Source organism: Bos javanicus, chromosome 6, assembly GCF_032452875.1.
Source record: "Bos javanicus breed banteng chromosome 6, ARS-OSU_banteng_1.0, whole genome shotgun sequence".
Lineage (NCBI taxonomy): Eukaryota > Metazoa > Chordata > Mammalia > Artiodactyla > Bovidae > Bos > Bos javanicus.
In genome coordinates, this window is record NC_083873.1 from 95320543 (window position 1) to 95340777 (window position 20235).

The 20235-nt window shown below is 40.7% G+C and overlaps 1 protein-coding gene across 3 annotated transcripts in view; it reads left to right on the top strand.

The window, feature by feature from the left end:
- The window catches only part of CFAP299 (cilia and flagella associated protein 299), a 733601-nt gene that overhangs the window by 8828 nt on the left and 704538 nt on the right, over positions 1-20235 (top strand). For all 3 annotated transcript variants that reach the window (XM_061420589.1, XM_061420590.1, XM_061420588.1), the window contains exon 2: positions 7778-7908. In XM_061420589.1, coding sequence (XP_061276573.1) covers positions 7778-7908 — 131 coding nt within the window. The remainder of the gene's footprint in view (positions 1-7777; positions 7909-20235) is intronic.

A 20235-nucleotide genomic window follows, 5' to 3' on the forward strand; every position in this document is an offset into this window, starting at 1 on the left:
AAAGGAAACATACATCAAAAAAATAAAGGCTATATATGACAAACCCACAGCTGTCATCATACTTAACAGTAGAAAGTTGAAAGCATTTTATCTAAGGTCAAGAATAAGGGAAGGATGCCCACACTTGCCACTTTTGTTCAACAAAATATTGTAAATCCTAGTCATAGCGATTAGAGAAGAAAAAGAAAGAAAAAGAATACAAATTGGAGAGGAAGAAGTAAAACCACCACTCTTTCCAGGTGATATGATACTATACATAATAAATCCTCAGTCATGTCCAACTCTTTGAGACCCCATGGACTGTAGCTTTCCAGGTTTCTCTGTGCATGGAATTCTCTAGGCAAGAAAACTGGAGTGGGTTGCCATTTCCTTCTCCAGGGGATCTTCCCAACCCAGGGATCGAACCTAGGTCTTCTGCATTGCAGGCAGATTCTTTACTGTTTGAGCCACCAAAGAAGCACTACAGGTGGATTCTTTATCATCTGAGCTACCAGGGAAGCCCCAATAAATTCTCATACACCATCAAAAAATTACAAGAACTCATCATAAGATTAAGTAAAGTTGCAGTATACAAAATTAATATGCAGAAACCTGTTGCTTTTCCATATGCTAACAGTGAACTATCTGAAAGGGAAACTGAAAAAACAATCCTGTTTGTAACTGCATCAAACAGGACAGAATACTTAAGAATGAATTTAACTAAGGAGATAGATTACCTGTACTTGGAAAACCATAAGACACTGATGAAACCAAAGACAACACAAACAGATGGAAAGATATACAGTGCTCATTGGTTGGAGGAATTAGTATTGTTAAAATGACTCTACTACCCAAGACAATCTACAGATTCAGTGCAATCCCTATTAAAATACCAGTGGGATTTTTCATAGAACTAGCACAAATTCTAAAATTTTATGGAAACACAGGAGATGTCAAATATCTAAAGCAACCTTAATATAGAAAGAACTGGATTTAAAATTATACTGCAAGGCTCTGGTAATCAAAATAATATAGTATTGGCACAAAAGCAGACACAGATCAATAGAACAGAAGAGTGAGACCAGAAATGAACCCAGACTTTAGTGGGCAATTAATCTATGACAAAGAAGACAAGAATATACAATGGGAAAAGGCAGCCTCTTCAATAAATGCTTTTGGGAAAACTGGACAGCTGTGTGCAAAAAGGTCAAACTGGAGTACTTTCTTATACTGTGTACAAAAATAAATTCAAAATGGATTAAAGACCTAAATGCAAGACTTGAAACTATGAAACTTCTAGAAGAAAGCATAGCCTGTATATTCTTTTACACTGGTGTGGGAAATACATTTCTGGATATATCTGCCCAGGCAAGGAAAACAAAATCAAAAATAGACAAATGGTACTACATCACATTAAAAGGCTTTTGCATAGAAAAAGAAACTATCAACAAAACAAAAGGCCGCTTAGTAAATGGGAGAAGATATTTGCAGATGATACATTTGAGAAGGGGTTAATACCCAAAATATACAAAGAACTCATACAATTCTACATCAGAAAAACCCAAACAAGATGATCAAAGAAATGAGAGGTAATCAGAATAGACATTTTTCCACAGAAGATACACAAATGGCCAGCAGATGTATGAAAAGTTGCTCAGTGTCACTAGTCATCAGTTCAGTTCAGTTCAGTCGCTCAGTTGTGTCCAACTCTTTGCGACCCCATGAACCGCAGCACGCCAAGCCTCCCTGTCTATCACCAACTCCAGGAGTTTACCTGAACTCACGTCCATTGAATCGGTGATGCCATCCAACCATCTCAACCTCTGTCATCCCATTCTCCTCCTGCCCTCAATCTTTCCCAGCATCAGGGTCTTTTCAAATGAGTCAGCTCTTCACATCAGGTGGCCAAAGTATTGGAATTTCAGCTTCAGGATCATTCCTTCCAATGAATATTCAGGACTGATCTCCTTTAGGATGTACTGGTTAGATCTCCTTGCAGTCCAAGAGATTCTCAAGAGTCTTCTCCAACACCACAGCTCAAAAGCATCAATTCTTAGGAGCTCAGCTTTCTTTATAGTCCAGCTCTCACATGCATACATGACTACCGGAAAAACCATAGCCTTGACTAGACGGACCTTTGTTGGCAAAGTAATGTCTCTGCTTTTTAATATGCCGTCTAGGTTGGTCATAACTTTCTTTCCAAGGAGTAAGCGTCTTTTAGTTTCATGGCTGCAATCACCATCTGGAGTGATTTTGGAGCCCCCCAAAATAAAGTCAGCCACTGTTTCCACATCTATTTGCCATGAAGTGATGGAACGGATGCCATCATCTTAGTTTTCTGAATGTTGAGCTTTAAGCCAACTTTTTCACTCTCCACTTTCACTTTCATCAAGAAGCTCTTTAGTTCTTCTTCACTTTATGCTATAAGGGTAGTGTCAACTGCATATCTGAGGTTATTGATGTTTCTCCCGGCAATCTTGATTCCAGTTTGTGCTTCATCCAGCTCAGCATTTCTCACGATGTACTCTGCATATAAGTTAAATAAGCAGGGTGACAATATACAGCCTTGATGTATTCCTTTTCCTATTTGGAACCAGTCTGTTGTTACATGTCCAGTGCTAACTGTTGCTTCCTGACCTGCATACAGGTTTCTCAAGAGGCAGGTCAGGTGGTCTGGTATTCCCATCTCTTTCAGAATTTTCCACAGTTTATTGTGATCCACGCAGTTGAAAGCTTTGGCATAGTCAGTAAAGCAGAAATAGATGTTTTTCTGGAACTCTCTTGCTTTTTTCATGATCCAGCATATGTTGGCAATTTGATTTCTGGTTCCTCTGCCTTTTCTAAAACCAGCTTGAACATCTGGAAGTTCATGTATTGCTGAAGCCTGGCTAGTCATCAGGGAAATGCAAATCAAAACCACAAGGTAACACCTCACAAATTTCAGAATGGCTGTTATCAAAGACAACAAATAACAAATATTGATGAGGATGTTGAGAAAAGGGAAACTTCATGCACTGTTGAAGAGCATGTAAATTGCTACAGTCCTCGAGAATTTAAAACTGGAGCTACCATATGATCCAGCAGTTCTACTCCAAAGAAAATGAAAATATTAATTCAAAAAGACATAGGCACCCCTATGTTCATTGCACTATTATTTGTATTAACCAAGATATGGAAACACCTAAGTGCCATCAACAGATGAATGAATAAAGAAGATGTGGTTACAATAGAATATTACTTAGCCATAGAAAATAATGAAATCTTGCCATTTCTGCCAACGTGGATGGACCTAGAGGGCATTATGCTAAATGAAATAAATCAGACAGACAAAGACAAATACTCCTTGATCTCACTTATATGTAGAATCTAGAAAATCAAAACGAACAGCTATATTTAACAAAACATAAGTAGAATCATAGATACAGAGAAGAAACAGGTGATTGCCAAACGGGAATGAATTAGAGGGAGGAGAGAAATAGATGAGGGATATTAAGAGATAAAGACCTCCAGGTGCACAGAATTGCGTGAGTCCTGGGTATGAAATGTACAGTGTGGGGAATAGAGTCAATAACTATGTAATATCTTTGTATGGTGAGATATTTGTTAATTAGATATCATGGTTATTGTTTGATAGGAATATGAAATCTCCTTGCTGTGTAACTGGAACTAACAGTGTTGTAGTTTGTTCAATGTACTTTAAAACGAACAAACAAACACACTTTTAGAAAAAGAGAGCAGATTTGTGGTTACCAGAGATCGAGGAGGGTGGAGGGAGGGGGAATTAAATGAAGGCCAGTGCAAAGGTACAGACTTGCAATTACAAGATGAATAAGTACTAGGGATATAATGCACAATATGACAAATACAATTAATGCTGCTTTATATCATTTTTGAAATGTGTTGAGAGTAAATCCAAGAGATCTCATCCCAAGGGGGAAAAATATATATTTTTCTATTTCTTTAATTTGGTATCTGTATGAGATAGATGTGAACTAAACTTACTACAGTAATCATTTCATGATGTATATAAATCAAATCATTATACTGTACACCTTGAACTTATATAGTGCTGTATGTCAATTATATCTCAGTAAAACTTGAAGAAAAAATTAAGGTGAAATAAATATTTCTTTAGTTAAAAAAGCCAAGATAACTTGTTGTTAGCAGGCCTGTTAAAAAAATATTTATTTTATTTATTTGGCTGTGCCAGGTCTTAACTGCGACACAAGAACGTGTGAACTCAGCAAGTTGTGGCATGTGATCACCTAAGTTGCAGGATGTGGGGTCTCGTTCCCTGACCAGGGATCGAACCTGGGCTCCCTGCAGTGGGAGCATGGCGTCTCAGCCACTGGGCCACCAGGGAAATCCCTTAGCAGACCTTTCCTACAAGAATTGTTGAAGTTTTTGAGGTAGAAGGAAAATCGTGTATCTGTAAGAAAGTTGGATCTACACAAAATAATGAAAATCACGAGAAATGCAAATGAATGAATGAATATGTGAATGAATAAAACTATTTTATTTCTGTTTCTTTAAAGATAAGTTATTTAAAGATGATTAACCATTAGAGAGATGACTTGTGACTCCACCAGTTAGAACATGGTAATGGTTAAGTGGGGAAACAACTTCAACTTTCTGCTTGATCTTGTCATTTGTTAAATACAAAGAAGGCTGAGCACCAAAGAATTGATGCCTTTGAACTGTGGTGCTGGAGAAGACTCTTGAGAGTCCCTTGGACTCTCAAGGAGAGAGATCGAACCAGTAAATCCTAAAGGAAATCAACACTGAATATTCATCGGAAGGACTGATGCTGAAGCTGAAGCTCCAGTACTCTGGCCACCTGATGCGAAGAGCTGGCTCATTGGAAAAGACCCTGATGCTGGGTAAGATTTAACGTAGAAGGAGAAGGAGATGACCAAGGAGATGGTTGGATGGCATCACCGACTCAATGGACATGAGTTTGAGTAAGCTCCAGGAGATAGTGAAGGACAGAGAAGCCTGGCATGCTCCAGTCCGTGGGGTCATAAAGAGTCAGACATGATTTAGTGACTGAACAACAACATATTTGTGTCAATGAGCACAGAACTATCCAAATAATTCAGTGTGGCTCTGGTAGCGTACACAACAATAATTCACTCCATATGCAAAGTTAATAGTGCAGTTGGGTTGGGTTTAATTCAATCACTGATGAATTATATGTGATGAACCATGGTTCCTTATACCTGGCTGGTTAGTTCCATAGCACACTGTGGTATAGAGCAGAAAGAGGTATAAGAAAAAGAAGAACTAGTCAATACAGCAACTTTTTAATGGTCTTTATTATATAAAATGCTTTGTTGACCACAGGCAACTTATGTTTTGCTGCTAGAAGAACCCCACAGTCTCACAGAGCTCAGCTATAAATTCTTCCTCTGAGCTCACTTTTAGTAATGTATTTAAGAAAATTTATACTCAAGTCATCTCATTTTTTTCTAAATCAAACTCAAAATCCGCATCCCTTTTCTATTAAATGTTGACTCCACTAGGTGGAGGCATTTGCTCAGTTTTGTGGTTCAGAGGAAAGTAGCCTGGGATAGAGAGTAACGCGAGCAGGGGAACAAGTCAAGAAAGAGCCCTGGCAAGCCCTGCTGCTTTGCATTGTCTTCACTTGGCAAATGTACCCATATTGCTACACAGGTTTCAGTATTTGCTTTTAGTGTTTAGCAAAGCAAGGTAGTCAGGTTTTCCACGTTGATAGTATCTGAATTTTTTATTTTGTTTGAGTAGTTTGAACTTTAAAATAGCCACTGTGGGTTGAATAGATTATTAACCATGAATTAAGTTTTCTCATTTTAATTCTGCTAGACAGAAAGTGAAGAAGAACTAAAGAGCCTCTTGATGAAAGTGAAAGAGGAGAGTGAAAAAGCTGGCTTAAAGCTCAACATTCAGAAAACTAAGACCATGGCACCTGGTCCCATCACTTCATGGCAAATAGATGGGGAAACAGTGGAAACAGTGGCTGACTTTATTTTTCTGGGCTCCAAAATCACTGCAGATGGTGACTGCAGCCATGAGATTAAAAGATGCTTACTCCTTGGAAGGAAAGTTATGACCAACCTAGACAGCATATTCAAAAGCAGAGACATTACTTTGCCAACAAAGGTCCGTCTAGTTAAGCCTATGGTTTTTCCAGTGGTCATGTATGGTCATGTTGGACTATAAAGAAAGCTGAGCTCCTAAGAATTGATGCTTTTGAGCTGTGGTGTTGGAGAAGACCCTTGAGAGTCCCTTGGACTGCAAGGAGATCCAACCAGTCCATCCTAAAGGAGATCAGTCCTGGGTGTTCATTGGTAGGACTGATGCTAAAGCTGAAACTCTAATACTTTGGCCACCTGATGGGAAGAGCTGACTCATTTGAAAAGACCCTGATGCTGGGAAAGATTGAGGGCAGGAGGAGAATGGGATGACAGAGGTTGAGATGGTTGGATGGCATCACCAACTCAATGGACATGGGTTTGGGTGGACTCTGGGAGTTGGTGATAAGACAGGGAGGCCTGGCGTGCTGCAGTTTATGGGGTCGCAAAGAGTCGGATGTGACTGAGCGACTGAACTGAACTGAACTGAACTGAGACAGTTCTTGCATTCAGCAGTGATGTATTAAGTGAGGGTCTGTAACAAAATAAATGCTATTTTCACGATATTACAGACATTTTCTGTTTAATTAAGATGGTAATAAAGGGATAATATAAAATGTTAATATACATGTTGTTATATAATACTTAGGGGTTTCCTAGGTGGCACTAGTGGTAAAGAGCCCACCTGTTACTACAGGAGATGTAAGAGACATGGGTTTGGTCCCTGGCTCCAGAATATCCCCTAGAGGAGGGCATGACTACCCACTCCAGTATTCTTGCTGGGAAAATTCCATGGACAGAGGAGCCTGGTGGGCTAGTGTCAATAAGGTCACACAGATTCAGACACAACTGAAGCGACTTAGTGTGCATGCACAGACAAGTAATACTTAAGCCTTTATATCGGTAACTTCTGGTAAAATATCACCTCTTCAATGGGGAGATGCTTGTCTCTTTTGAATATGCTATGCAAGTAACAGAAATGTGTGTGACAATTTTTAAAATAACTGAAATATAAAAGGTCCAGAGAATTGTAGGGAAATATATATATATATATATATTTTTTTTTTCTTTTCAGTTTGAAGCTTTTTGTGGTCATCTTGGGTTTCTACTTCTCTGTTTTTATTGGTACCGACATTATATGGAAACAATATCCTTCTACTCAAATAGGAAATTCATCTGCTCTGTGCTTTGTATTTGAAGTTATAATGCCCCATGTCATCAGTTAATTGACTTCAAGGAAGTAGCTCTCTGAAGTATTGAACTTTCTGAAAGCAATCCAGTTTTCTTTTTTGTGCAGTTGCTTTTTATAAAGTCTTTTTTGTGTAAATACTATTGTATAAATACTATTGTCTCTAAGTTTTATTGTTTTAAGGATACTTTATTAATTATCTACAGCTCTTCTCATAAATTGATTAAAAACATAACAGACTTTTGTCTTCCAGTCCCTTAGAGAAAATTTAATGCATGATGTTATTATCATTTTTTTGTCCCATCTTACATCTCTGGGAAAGGGATAACAAATCAGATGTTTATAAAATTACTGTTGGAAAGAATTCCAACTTTTCATGTCTAACATATCTTGTCTCATTTAAATAACACATTTGCTTTTTCATTTGAAACAGTTATTCCGTATACATTGATAAAACATCTCATTCATCCACAAACCTAACAATCGATCTTCTTTTCAGGATGAAGGTCTGGCCCGCCAGTTGGTGGAGCTAGGCTACCGAGGTACTGGAGAGGTGGTGAAAAGAGAAGATTTTGAAGCAAGGAAGGCAGCTATAGAGATTGCAAGGTTGGCTGAAAGAACTCAGAAAAAGTAAGTGTCCATGTTCCAAACCGATTTTATATTACATTGTAGAGTCTGTGAAAAAAATCCAGTTTTGTTGGCATTGTGGTAATTTAGAAGCACTGGTTGGAACCGGTAGAACTTGGAATATTCTAAGCATGTGTTGTGCAGATCAGGGATTGGAGGAACTGTGGTATGGTTGCAAGAAAGCCACAGGCAACTGTGAGCTACTAAATTAAAAAATATCGATACTGAAATATGGTCATCATACCAATAAAGTCCTATTAAAACATAATTCTATATAATTGGCTTTACACAAAAACTACGAGTGATTTTTGCCTTTGTACTTTTGAGGCCTGTAAATCTTTGGCTTCATTTACATTCTCACGTTTTTGTAAATACTGATTCACTGGATTCTATTAGCAATCACTGGCTTTTGTTAATGTGACTCATACCTGGTTATATGAAATGTGAATTTAATAAAATACATTAAATGTATTAGGAAAGAGAGGTACATCTAAAGTGAATAAACAAGTAAGACAATTTGAAAAAGACTTGATAAGTGATTACCTATTTTCTTTTTAAAAGTTAACACTTAAGTTGTAAATGCTGGAGAAGATAATTACTTCGAAATTGGTATATTATTCTTGCTGTTGTTTAGTCATTAAGTCATGCCTGACTCTTTCTGACCCTATAGACGTAACCTGCCAGGCTCCCCTGTCCATAGGATTTCCCTAACTATGGTTGATTCTTGTTGATGTTTGACAGAAAACAACAAAATTCTGTAAAGCAATTATCCTTAAAAAACAAATAAATTAAAAAAAAAGAATACTGTATCTTCCCGACCCAGGCATTGAACCCACATCTCTTGCATTGGCAGGCGAAGTTTTACCACTGAGCCACCAGGGAAGCCCACATTATTCTTAGGTAACATTTAAAAAAATACCCAGTAATTACGAGTAGAAATCTCCCATGGATTTGCTATAAAAGTAACATTTGGTAGTGGACTGTGAATCCGTTCTGGAAATGTGCAGTTTTAATGGATCTTTCCATTGAAGTAGTGGTTCTTGTACTTCAGAACCATAGAATATTGGAATTTAATATGCTGACATTCAGTAATATATTAGTCTTCTATTGCTGTCATAACACACTGCCACAAACTGAGTGGCTGAACACTACACTAATGTATTTCTTCATCGTCCTATAGGTCAGAAATCAGAGTACAGTGGCTTGGATGGATTCTCTGCACTCTGTATCACAAAGTTGAAATCGTGGTGTTGGTTAGACTGAGTTCTTTTCTGGAGACTCTGAGAATGAATCTGCTTCCACACTCATTTGGGGCTTCTGTGATAGCTCAGTTGGTAAAGAATCCGCCTGCAGTGCAGGAGACCCCTGTTCGATTCCTGGGTCAGGAAGATCTGCTGGAGAAGGCTACCCACTCCAGTACTCTTGGGCTTCCCTTGTGGCTTAGCTGGTAAAGAATCCGCCTGCAATGTGGGAGACCTGGGTTCGATCCCTGGGTTGGGAAGACGCCCTGGAGAAGGGAAAGGCCACCCACATACGGGATGGGCCCCACATGTTTCCTCTTGCCCCATGTGGGAGTTCCTTTGTTCCCTTCTCTGCTCAGGTCCATTGTCGTGTTATTGGCAGCAGCGCCAGCAGAGTCTGGACACCAAACATGTCCTGTACCTATTATGCTGAGGATCACTTTGAAAATATGTGTGAACATCTGCCTGCCTGCCAACTGGTACCGACTTGAAAACACATGATTCTACGATGAGATTATCTTAGTTAGCTTCTCTAATGTGTGGGCAAGCAGCCCCATGCAGATCACAACCCTATTCTCCAGCAATCATAGAGCACTCATCGGCAGCAAGAGTATGTCACTTTCTTAGAATAGTTTCATGGATAAAAGTGGCCGGTTAAAGATATTGGGAGAGAGTATTTTGCTGGAAGAAAGCACAAGGTTGAAACAAATTCCTTAGTTGTTCGCTTCACAAATACTCATAGACAACTGTGCTGCCCTAGGTGTTATGCTAGGTACGGGGGCTGTTATAGAAGAGTTATTAGTCCCTGCCCTCCAGAAAACTGAGGTCTGGATAAAGAAAAGACAGTGATGTTGCTGGTGGGAGTATACATTGGGAAATAGTTTGGTGGTTCTTCAAATAGTTACCATATAACCCAGTAATCCCACTCCTAAGTGTATATCCAAGGGAATTGAACACTTCAGTTCAGTTCAGTTGCTCAGTTCTGTCCAACTCTTTGCAACCCCATGAATTGCAGCACGCCAGGCCTCCCTGTCCATTACCAACTCCCGGAGTTCACTCAAACTCATGTCCATCGAGTCAGTGATGCCATCCAGCCATCTCATCCTCTGTCGTCCCCTTCTCCTCCTGCCCCCAATCCCTCCCAGCATCAGAGTCTTTTCCAATGAGTCAACTCTTTGCATGAGGTGGCCAAAGTACTGGAGTTTCAGCTTTGGCATCATTCCTTCCAAAGAAATCCCAGGGCTGATCTCCTTCAGAATGGACTGGTTGGATCTCCTTGCAGTCCAAGGGACTCACAAGAGTCCTTTCCAACACCACAGCTCAAAAGCATCAATTGAACACTTAGGTCCACTGAAAAACTTATACAGCAATGTTCATAGCAGGATTATTCATAGCAGCCAGAAAAGGGCAGAAACTCTGGGACTTTCCTGGTGGTATAGTGGTTAAAACTCTGAGCTTTCAGTGAAGTGGGTATGGGTTCAATCCCTGGTCAGGGAACTAAGATCTCACATGCTGCATGGCATGGACAAAAGAGGGAAAAAAGGAAAAAAAAAAGGGGAAGCAATCCAAATGTCCATCAACAGATGAATGGATAAAAAAATGTAATATACATAGATAACAATGGAATATTATTCAGTCTTAAAAAGGAGTGAAATATTCTTCTCTGCTATGACATGAATAAACTTTGAAAATATTAGATTTAGCAAAGGAGGCAGGTAAAAAAGTTTATAAATTATATAGTCCCATTTATGTAAAGTGTCCACAATTGGTAGATCCATAAGGACAAAAGTAGATTTGTGGTTGTCTTTGTCAAGGTCTGGAAGGAAGAGTGAAAGAAGAATGATTGCCAGAGGGTATGGGGTGTTTTTCTGGGGTGATAGAATGTTCTGGAATTAGATATTGGTGATGGCTGTACAGCTTTGTAACTGTATTAAGAACCATTGACTTGTGGACCTTGGAAGTTTGAATATTGTGGTTTGTGAATTATATCTCAACTTAGGAAGGCAGTTACAACAGAAGGTAACATATGCTATCATAGGTCTCACAGCAACACCCTGAAGTAGTACTAAGTCAAGATTTGAATGTGAACAGGGAAGGCTCTTCTTAAGGCATGTCAGCTGAATTTACTTTTAAAGGGCAAGTAGGAGTCAATGAGGAAGACAAGGGTATGAAGATGGACACACATTCAGTTTGCCTCAATTCATGATAAACTTGCCTTCTTCACAAATCATCCTCTCTACCTCTTTGTCTTAATCTGTGCCTAGTCCCTTGCTAAGATGTCCCCCCACGTCCAACCCAAGTTGTACCAACTGGAGGTCACTCATTTCCACATTAACTGGGTTGGTGGCAGTGGTGGTCGTGGGTGGGCTCTGCATTCTCCTAGCTCCCTCAGCCTTTGCTTCAAAGCCCTCTGTGCTTCATTATCACATAAACATCATCTCTCATCCCCCATCCACTGAGATTCATGCCAGCTGGGTAGCTGCAAGGCAGAGACTTTTTGTAAAGGTTGGAAAGAAAGGATGGGATTAGTTTAGCTGGTGTTTACTGAGGTAGCTCCCCTCATAAGTCCTGGAGAATCTCTATTTGTAGTGAGAAGTTCAGTTGATTTCCATGGGTGATAGAGAAAAAGATGTTGACTGTACTCAGGTTGAATATTGGATTATTGGGGTCTAGTTAGTAGTTAATATCTGAGTAGTTATATCTCAGCCCGAACACTCTCCTGGATGACCTTGTAAGATTGTCAGTCTCTTAGCTTTGGGCTAGTTTATGTTTTTAGGAGATGAATTAGCTTTTCTTTAAACTGCTTCTGAGATAATGACCTTATTTTTACTGAAATGCAGAATCTGAAACACAGAGGGCATAAATAGTAGCCTTGGAGGAACTGAGAATTGTACTGCTTGGCTGTTGCCATCTTCTTGAGAGACTTTGTGATGCGCCTTTGGGAATTCCTGTAAAGAGAGCTTGACAGGCATCTCAGATGCCGAATATATAGGGATCCCTGTGATCTTTCTTGCTGAAATAGAGAGGATATCTGTGGTGATTTGGGCTTCCCAGGTGGCTCAGTGGTAAAGAATTCACCTTTCAATGCAGAAGATGCAGGAGACCTGGGTTCGATCCCTGGGTTGGGAAGATCCCTGGAGGAGGAAATGGCAACCCACTCCAGTATTCTTGCCTGGGAAATCCCATGGGTAGAGGATCCTGGTGGGCTACAGTCCATGGGGTTGCAAAGAGTCGGGCATGACTGAGCACACATGTATGCATAGTGATTTTGGAGAAGGCCCTATATTCTTTTATCCTTAAGTACATCGGGGATTAAATTTAAAAAATTGGACAAGTCCCCAACCTTTCTTATTCCAACCAATTGTCAGCTTATCATCTGTCCACTATTTCTAAGTGAAGTATGCTTCCTCAATTTATTTTTAAAAATAGGAGTTGGAAGTATCTATTAATTGATAGCATACTTTTCCTGAAGATGATGTTAGATACAAGGTCAAAATTTGTTTTATGATTCACTTTATGATCAAAAGGGAATACCACATGCTAGTGAATTAAATGAATTTCTGTAAGTTTAATGTTTTCTGCTAGTTAACATCTGATTTCTATAAAATGTTTCACCTTTTCACTTTGTTTCAAGTAGTTTATGCTTTTAAAGTCATTCTTGTGCATTTAATAGCGCTCAAGCAAGAAATCTAGAGTTGTGGCTTGTCTGAGATTAGCCTCTCCAGGAAGCAGACAGTGGGGGTCAGAAGAGAGAAGGTTTGCTGGGGAAGGTAACACCTGTGAAAGGGAAAGTGGGGAAGCAGGACTAAGCAGGGTCAGAATCTTCTTCTTTTTTTTTTTTTTAATGTTTATGTATTTATTTGGCTGTGCTGGGTCTTCATCGCCACATGTGGGATCTTCAGTCCTGGTTGCGGCACTCAGGATGTTTTTAGTTGTACCATACAAACTAATGGCAACATGTGGGACTGAGTTCCTCGACCAGGCATCAAACCAGGGCCTCCGGCGCTGTTAGCGCAGAGTCCTAGCCACTGGACCACCCAGGAAGACCCAGGGTCAGACTCTTTTTTTTTGGCCAGTAAACAACTTAGTCTTTTATTTGCCCAAGGCCAGCTGTTGCAGGCATTGAGGCCCCAAGACTTCCAGAAGGGATGGGGGAGGGGGTGAGCCATCCTGTCTCCCAGGTGCTGCCTGCCCCACCCTGCTTCCTGGAGGAGATGGGAGAGTAGATAGAGGGGACCCTTGCACCATCAAGTATATCCTCAATTTTGTGTGTGTCAGTTGCTCAGTCGTGTCTGTCTCCATGACGTCAGGGACTGTAGCCCACCAGGTTCCTCTGTCTAAGGGATTCTCCAGGCAAGAGTACTGGAGGGTCAGACTTCTTGATACCAAAGTTACAAAGACTCTCCCAGCACCTCAGAAAGCTCCAGAGTAAATGCTGTTTGTTAAAGTTTGGGTGAAGCGTTCAGGCCCTTAGTACCACTTTTGTATTTAGTCATTGCCTGAGGGTTGCCCTCCAAGTGTGATCTCAGCTTGAAACTGAGGCAGATCCTGGAAGGGTTAACAGCTGGAGGCTGTCATTTCAGCATCTTCCCGCAGTCAGGCAGCAAGGCCTTTTTCCAAGGGGTATCTGAGTGCCATGTCCCCATGCCTGCTACGGATCACCCCATGTGACGTATGGATCCATTTTATACTTGCAGGGAGCAGCTCTTCCACAGCACCAAGGGCCTTTCTCCCAGAGAGGTCATTCACAAGAGGAGAGTTAGTGGGATGAGCTACAGTCCCCATCACTGGTGTTGGTTTGGGGGCCAGAGGTGGTTCTCATCATCTCATTCTTCTACTGTTCATCCTGTATCCTCTGTCTTCAGCTGTCACCTCTGTTAGTCTCAACCATAAGATGATGCAGGCCATGGTAATCCTACTGTGCTCATGTTGAAGTTGCTGAATTTCTAATCCTCATTTAAAATTCTGTTAGGAAGTACCAAGAGGTACTTGGGTGGGCCACTCAAGTTTGTCGCTTGTTACTCTTTACCCCCATTCTGTAACAGCAGTGCCATCTCTCTTGCCGATCAGCAAGAGTAACTCTTCACAAGACAATGTCTCTCCATCTTGTTTGCTGGGATGTGGGCACAAGAAACTTAAGAGTGCTCACATGGAAGTCAGAGTTTGTAGTTCAGTGACACACTTGCTGTTTTTCCTGGTAAGAGTATTCTCAAAGACAGCGCCCTATCCTAGAACAATATTGCTTCTGAGCTGGAGATTCAGCTGTGCGTCCTGTGGACTATTCCAAACAGTTTTAGGCTGACGACTTCTGATGGGGCACTAAGTGATTTGGCCAGAGGATCCCATGATTATGAGCTCTCTCCCACACCTTTTTTTTGGTTGTACAGTGGGTTTCCTGGTTGGGGTGCTGTGTTGTATTGGATTTCATGCCTGTGGATTAGGCATTTTGTAGGCACCCAGATAGTGGTGCCAGCTAAGGTCAGGTAGGCAGCAAAAAGCACATTCGTATCAGGAATAGGTAGGTGTTCCCATGGAAATAAATTTTTGTCCTTTCAGGGGACAACAACTGTCAACAAGAGTTCATTGTTCTCCTCGAGGACTAATGCCCTCCCAGAGACTCAACATTGGTCTCTTTTGCTGGAAAATTGGACCTGGAGAAGTAGAGTAGCTAGATCCGCCATAGTGAGTGGGAGTCTGCTGTTGGGTCCTTGATCTGTTGTACTTTGTTGATGTGTCTATCATGCTGATGTTGAGAAGACTGCTGACAAGGCTGAGTGACATCAACTGGCTGAGCCCTTTTGTCTGTTTGGTTGTTTAGTGCATCATTTTTGACGGGTGTTATAAGAATCTTCACACTTGTACTCATTACCCTATATCCATCCATGTGACACCACCTCAGATATTCTTAGTTTCCACCTTTTTTCTTCCCAGTTTCCTGCCCAGCCACTTAGCCCATTCACCATTGCCTATGAGTCTTTGTTTCTCTTTATCCTTATGCCTATTTGTTTTTCCTTATCGTTCTACACAGAGATGTATAGGGATGATCAGGGACTTCTCTGGCAGCCCTGTGGTTGAGACTCCATGCTTCCACTGCAAGGGGTGTGGGTTTGATCCCTGCTTAAGGAACTAGGATCCCACATGCTGGGCAATCAAAAAACAAACAAACAACAAAAACAAAGTAGATGATCAGATGTGTCACTGAAAATTCTGCCTATTGGGAAAAGTTTTCTTTCTCACTGTAATTTACAGACATTCCTAGATTTTATGGCTTGAACTGGATTCTCCAGCAAAGGTTTGTTTAAATCCTGATCCCCAGTATCACCAATACCACAGCATGTGACCTTATTTGGGAATAAGATCATTGCAGATATGACCAGTTGTTGTTGTTCAGTCACTCTCTTGTGTCTGACTGTTTGTGACCCCATAGACTGCAGCATGCCAGGCCCCTCTGTCCTTCATTATCTCCCAGAGTTTGCTCAGATTCATGTACACTGAGTTGGTGATGCTATCTAACCATTTTATCCTCTGCCACCCCCTTCTCTTGCCTTCAATCTTTCCCAGCATTTGGGTCTTTTCCAATGAGTTGGCTCTTCACATCAGGTGGCCAAAGTATTGGAATTTCAGTTTCAGTGTTAGTCCTTCTGATGAAAATTCAGGGTTGATTTCCTTTAGGATTGACTGGTTTGACCTCTTTGCTGTCCAAATGACTCTCAAGTCTTCTCCAGCACCACAATTCAAAAGCATTAATTCTTCAGCATTCAGCCTTCTTGATGGTCCAACTGTCACATCAGTGTGTTACTACTGGAAAAATTAAAGCTTTGACTCTATGGGCTTCCTTGATAGCTCAGTTGCTAAAGAATCTGTCTGCAATGGGGGAGAGCCTGGTTGATTCCTGGATTGGGAAGATCCGCTGGAGATGGGATAGGCTACCTGCTCTAGTATTCTTGGACTTCCCTTGTGACTCAGCTGGTAAAGAATCTGCCTGCGATATGGGAGACCTGTGTTCGATCCCTGGGTTGAGAAGGTCCCCTGGAGAAGGGAAAGGTTACCCACTCCAGTATTCTGGCCTGGAGAATTCCATGGATTGTATTGTCCATGGGGTCACAAAGAGTTGGACACGACAGTGACTTTCACTTTCACTTTGAATATATGGACCTTTGTAGGCAAACTGATGTCTCTACTTTTTTATACACTGTCTAGGTTTGTCATAGTTTTCCTTCCAAGGAGGAAGCATCTTTTAATTTCATGGCTGGAGTCACTGTCCTCAGTGATTTTGGAGCCTAAGAAAATAAAATTATAATCAGTTAACTTAAGATAAGTTTGTATTGAAATTGGGTGGGCCCCTAATCTAGTATGACTGGTGTCCTTATAAGAAGATGGCCATGTGAAGAATCTGCATGCAATGCAGGAGACCCCAGTTTGATTCCTGGGTTGGGAAGATTAGCTGGAGAATGGATAGGCTACCCACTCCAGTATTCTTGGGCTTCCTTCGTGGCTCAGCTGGTAAAGAATCTGCCTGCAGTGTGGGAGACCTGGGTTTGGTGTCTGGGTTGAGAAGATCCCCTATAGAAGGGAAAAGCTACCCACTCCAGTATTCTGGCCTGGAGAGTTCCATGGAGTGTATAGTCCATGGGGTCAGAAAGAGTCGGACATGACTGAAAGATTTTCACTTCACTTTCATGTGAAGACAGATACCTAGGGAAAATGCCATGTGACAATTAAGGATTCAAGTGATTACAGATGAAGGAATGGCAAAGATTTCCAGCAAGCCACCAAAAGCTATGAAAAGCAAGAAAAGATTCCCTTAAAGTTTCCAGAGTAAGTATGACCCTGCTGATACATCTTGATGTTTGGATTTTAGCTTCTGAGCCTATAAAGGTGATCAATTTCTGTTGTTTTAAGCCACCCAATTTGCAATGCTTTGTTGTAGTAGCCCTAGGACGCTACTACACTGAGGAAGTCTTTATCTTGAAAAGCTTTGAAGTGGCAGATACCCACAGTTTTTAGGGTTTACTCTGTCTTTCGGAGTGCATGTGTCTTATAAAAGGTATGTGATGGCCGCCTCTTGTTCATTCTTTCAATCAGTGTGGTGTCACTGGTGGAATTAATCAATGTTATGTTCTGTGGAATGTCCAGTTGGCCCAGATTCCATTGTGAAAGGGGATAGTTACTGTAGCCCCGAGGCAAAACTGTGAATGAGTATTGTTGTTGTTTATTGTGAATTCATTGATTTTGACCCCATTTCCCAATTGGCAGAGAAAAGGACTCACTCACCAAATCAATAGCTATATGCCATGTATCTGAAGTCATAATTTGTTCTAGCAACTCGCACAACAAATGCAATCAATACTATGACTTGAATGAGCTTGTGGTAGTCTACAGTCATTTTCCAGGATCCAGTGTGGGGATTGTGCCAGTTGCTAAGTGTGGCAATCTGAATTAGATGTTTGGATCAATGATCCCTGGGTAGATCAGTAAGCACAGTGGACCTGTTGTAAACTGACCCTTTCGTCAAATGGCCAGGACTCCGTCTGTTATCTCCTCCCCACGTGCCTTCACTCTAATAGTGGGACCATGAAGATGCTTTGGATCTCCAGATACCAATCTAAGCTGTGACCCTGCACCCAGTAGTCTATCAGCTGTCTTGGTATTCTCCTTTCTTTAGTGTCTGTTAATCTAAGTAAATGGTTGAAGATCCCTTTGGCAAAGAACAGAGGGACTCATTGCAACAGATACTTGATATTGGGTTACAGGTCCATTCCTCTAGGATAGGGTAACTTCTTCAGTCAGCAGGTTCCTAGTCCAATACTGGATCAGGTATGGATATTGGGCAAGACGTCCTAACTTCCTACTGTGATGGCTTCCTTCAACCTCAAATAATCAGCTTTGATTTCTTATTGTGATACACATTGAGTAGTACCTTTGTTGATGGAGCATCTGTTTTGCCCCAAGGGATGACATGTTCAACACACCAATTGCATGATTTTCTCCATGTGAGGGTCCTAAGTGGCCACTCTGAGCTTGTTGATCAAGTCCCTGGATTAAGCTCTTTATCTGAGTCTGCAAATTATGATATTGATAAATGCTCAGTATTAACTAGCTTTATATTATAACATCACTGAGATTACATTCTCAATTTTTCCTCCTTTCCTCTTTCCTTCTCTCTGCCTCTCTTTCACTTTTTTTCCTTCCACCAGTCTTTCCCTCCCTCCCTTTCTCTCCAACAAGCAAGTGATTATAGAGGGTGCTGATCTTTTTAGGAATGTCATGTCTATCTATACCTGTCAGCCTATCAGCAAATGTATCCATATTATTATACTTTCAGTTCAGTTCAGTTTGGTCACTCAGTCGTGTCTGGCTCTTTGTGACCCCATGAACTGCAGCACACCAGGCCTCCCTGTCCATTGCCAACTCCCGGAGTTTACTCAAACTCATGTCCATCAAGTTGCTGATGCCATCCAACCATCTCATCTTTTGTCAGCCCCTTCTCCTCTTGCCTTCAATCTTTCCCAGCATCAGGGTCTTTTCAAATGAGTCAGTTCTTCTCATCAGGTGGCCAAAGTATTGGAGTTTCAGATTCAGCATCAGTCCTTCCAATGAACACTCAGGACTGATCTCCTTTAAGATGGACTGGTTGGATCTCCTTGCAATAGTCCCTTTATAGGCAAATTCAAGGATGTCTTCTCAGATTCACCTTACTTGCTTGACTTCTTCTGATGCCTTTAATAGCAATTTGGAATTATCCATTTCTTCAAATATTTCCTACCTTTGACTTTTATTACCTTTAACCTTCCGTTTTCTTCTGTGTTTGCTATTGTCTACTAGCTTTGCTGTATCTTCTCCTTTCTCACTAACTTGGATCTCTCCCAAAGGACAGTTCTTCTTTTTTTTTTTTTTTTCCACTCTTTATATTCCACTGTTTTCATATCTCAAACACTTAACGTTTCCAGTTTCCTAAACCAGATCTCCAGTCCTGACATCTTTCCTGGGCTTTTAGTTCCATGTTTGTTTTTTAAATAACTGTGTTGTTAAACCAATACCAAAATACCAAAAAGTCTTACTGTTGTTCCTTTATAGAGATCCACTCCCCATACAAAGATTCCTTTTTAAGTGCTGGTAATACCATTTTAGAAAACTATAAGCATTATATTTTACAATATCTTCAAAAGACTATTTGTGAGCAATTCTAAAAGACAATTGACACTGGATTTCTGTTGAGTCCTTTGTTCAGATTTGTTCCTACCTTCATATATTTTTCACTCTTATTACATCTTGCTAATCCAATTTTTATTCAGATTGACTTAGTTTATTACAATATCACATGATTGCTCAATCTCAACTTTATCATCTAATACTATGCTGCCCAATCATATGTCTGTGGAACAGCCTTCAAAACATTTTCTTTCCTCCCATCCCTTCCTCTTTCCATTCTTTCTTCTTTCTAGCTTGTGCTCATGCTCAGTCGTTCAGTCATGTCTGACTTTTGTGAGCCTATGGACTGTAGCTCTCCAGGCTTCTCTGTCATGGGATTTCCCAGGCAAGAATACAGAATGGGTTGCCATTTCCTCCAACATGGGAATCTTCCTGACCCAGGGATCAAACCCACAGCTCCTGCATCTCTGCATTGGAGGTGAGTTCTTTATCACTGAGCCACCTTGGAAGCCCCCTCTTTCTATCTTCAACATTTGAATTTTCATCCCTACAAAAGGATATTAGGTGGCTTGCAAGAGAAATAGGAATATCTCATAGCAACAAGACTTTGAAAGGTAGAAGATAAAGTAAAGGTGGAAGAAATGCAATGAAGCTGAGGTTGTATGCCAAATTTGGGAAGGTAATTCAAAGAGGAAAATATTTACATTACATAATTCATATGTCCACTTGGAACAACAAAACTATTGATAAGAAGTGTAGATATTCCTGGTTCTAAGAGCTATAGGGGGAGAAAAATTTTCCTCGACCATCTTAGAGTCCCTGAATGGGTTTGAAAATTAAACTGGCAAGCACATTAACAGGAGAAAAGGATACAAATGTATTTAATATAAGGAGCCTTCAAGAGGAAATAAAAACCTAAAGAAACAGACCTACGTAG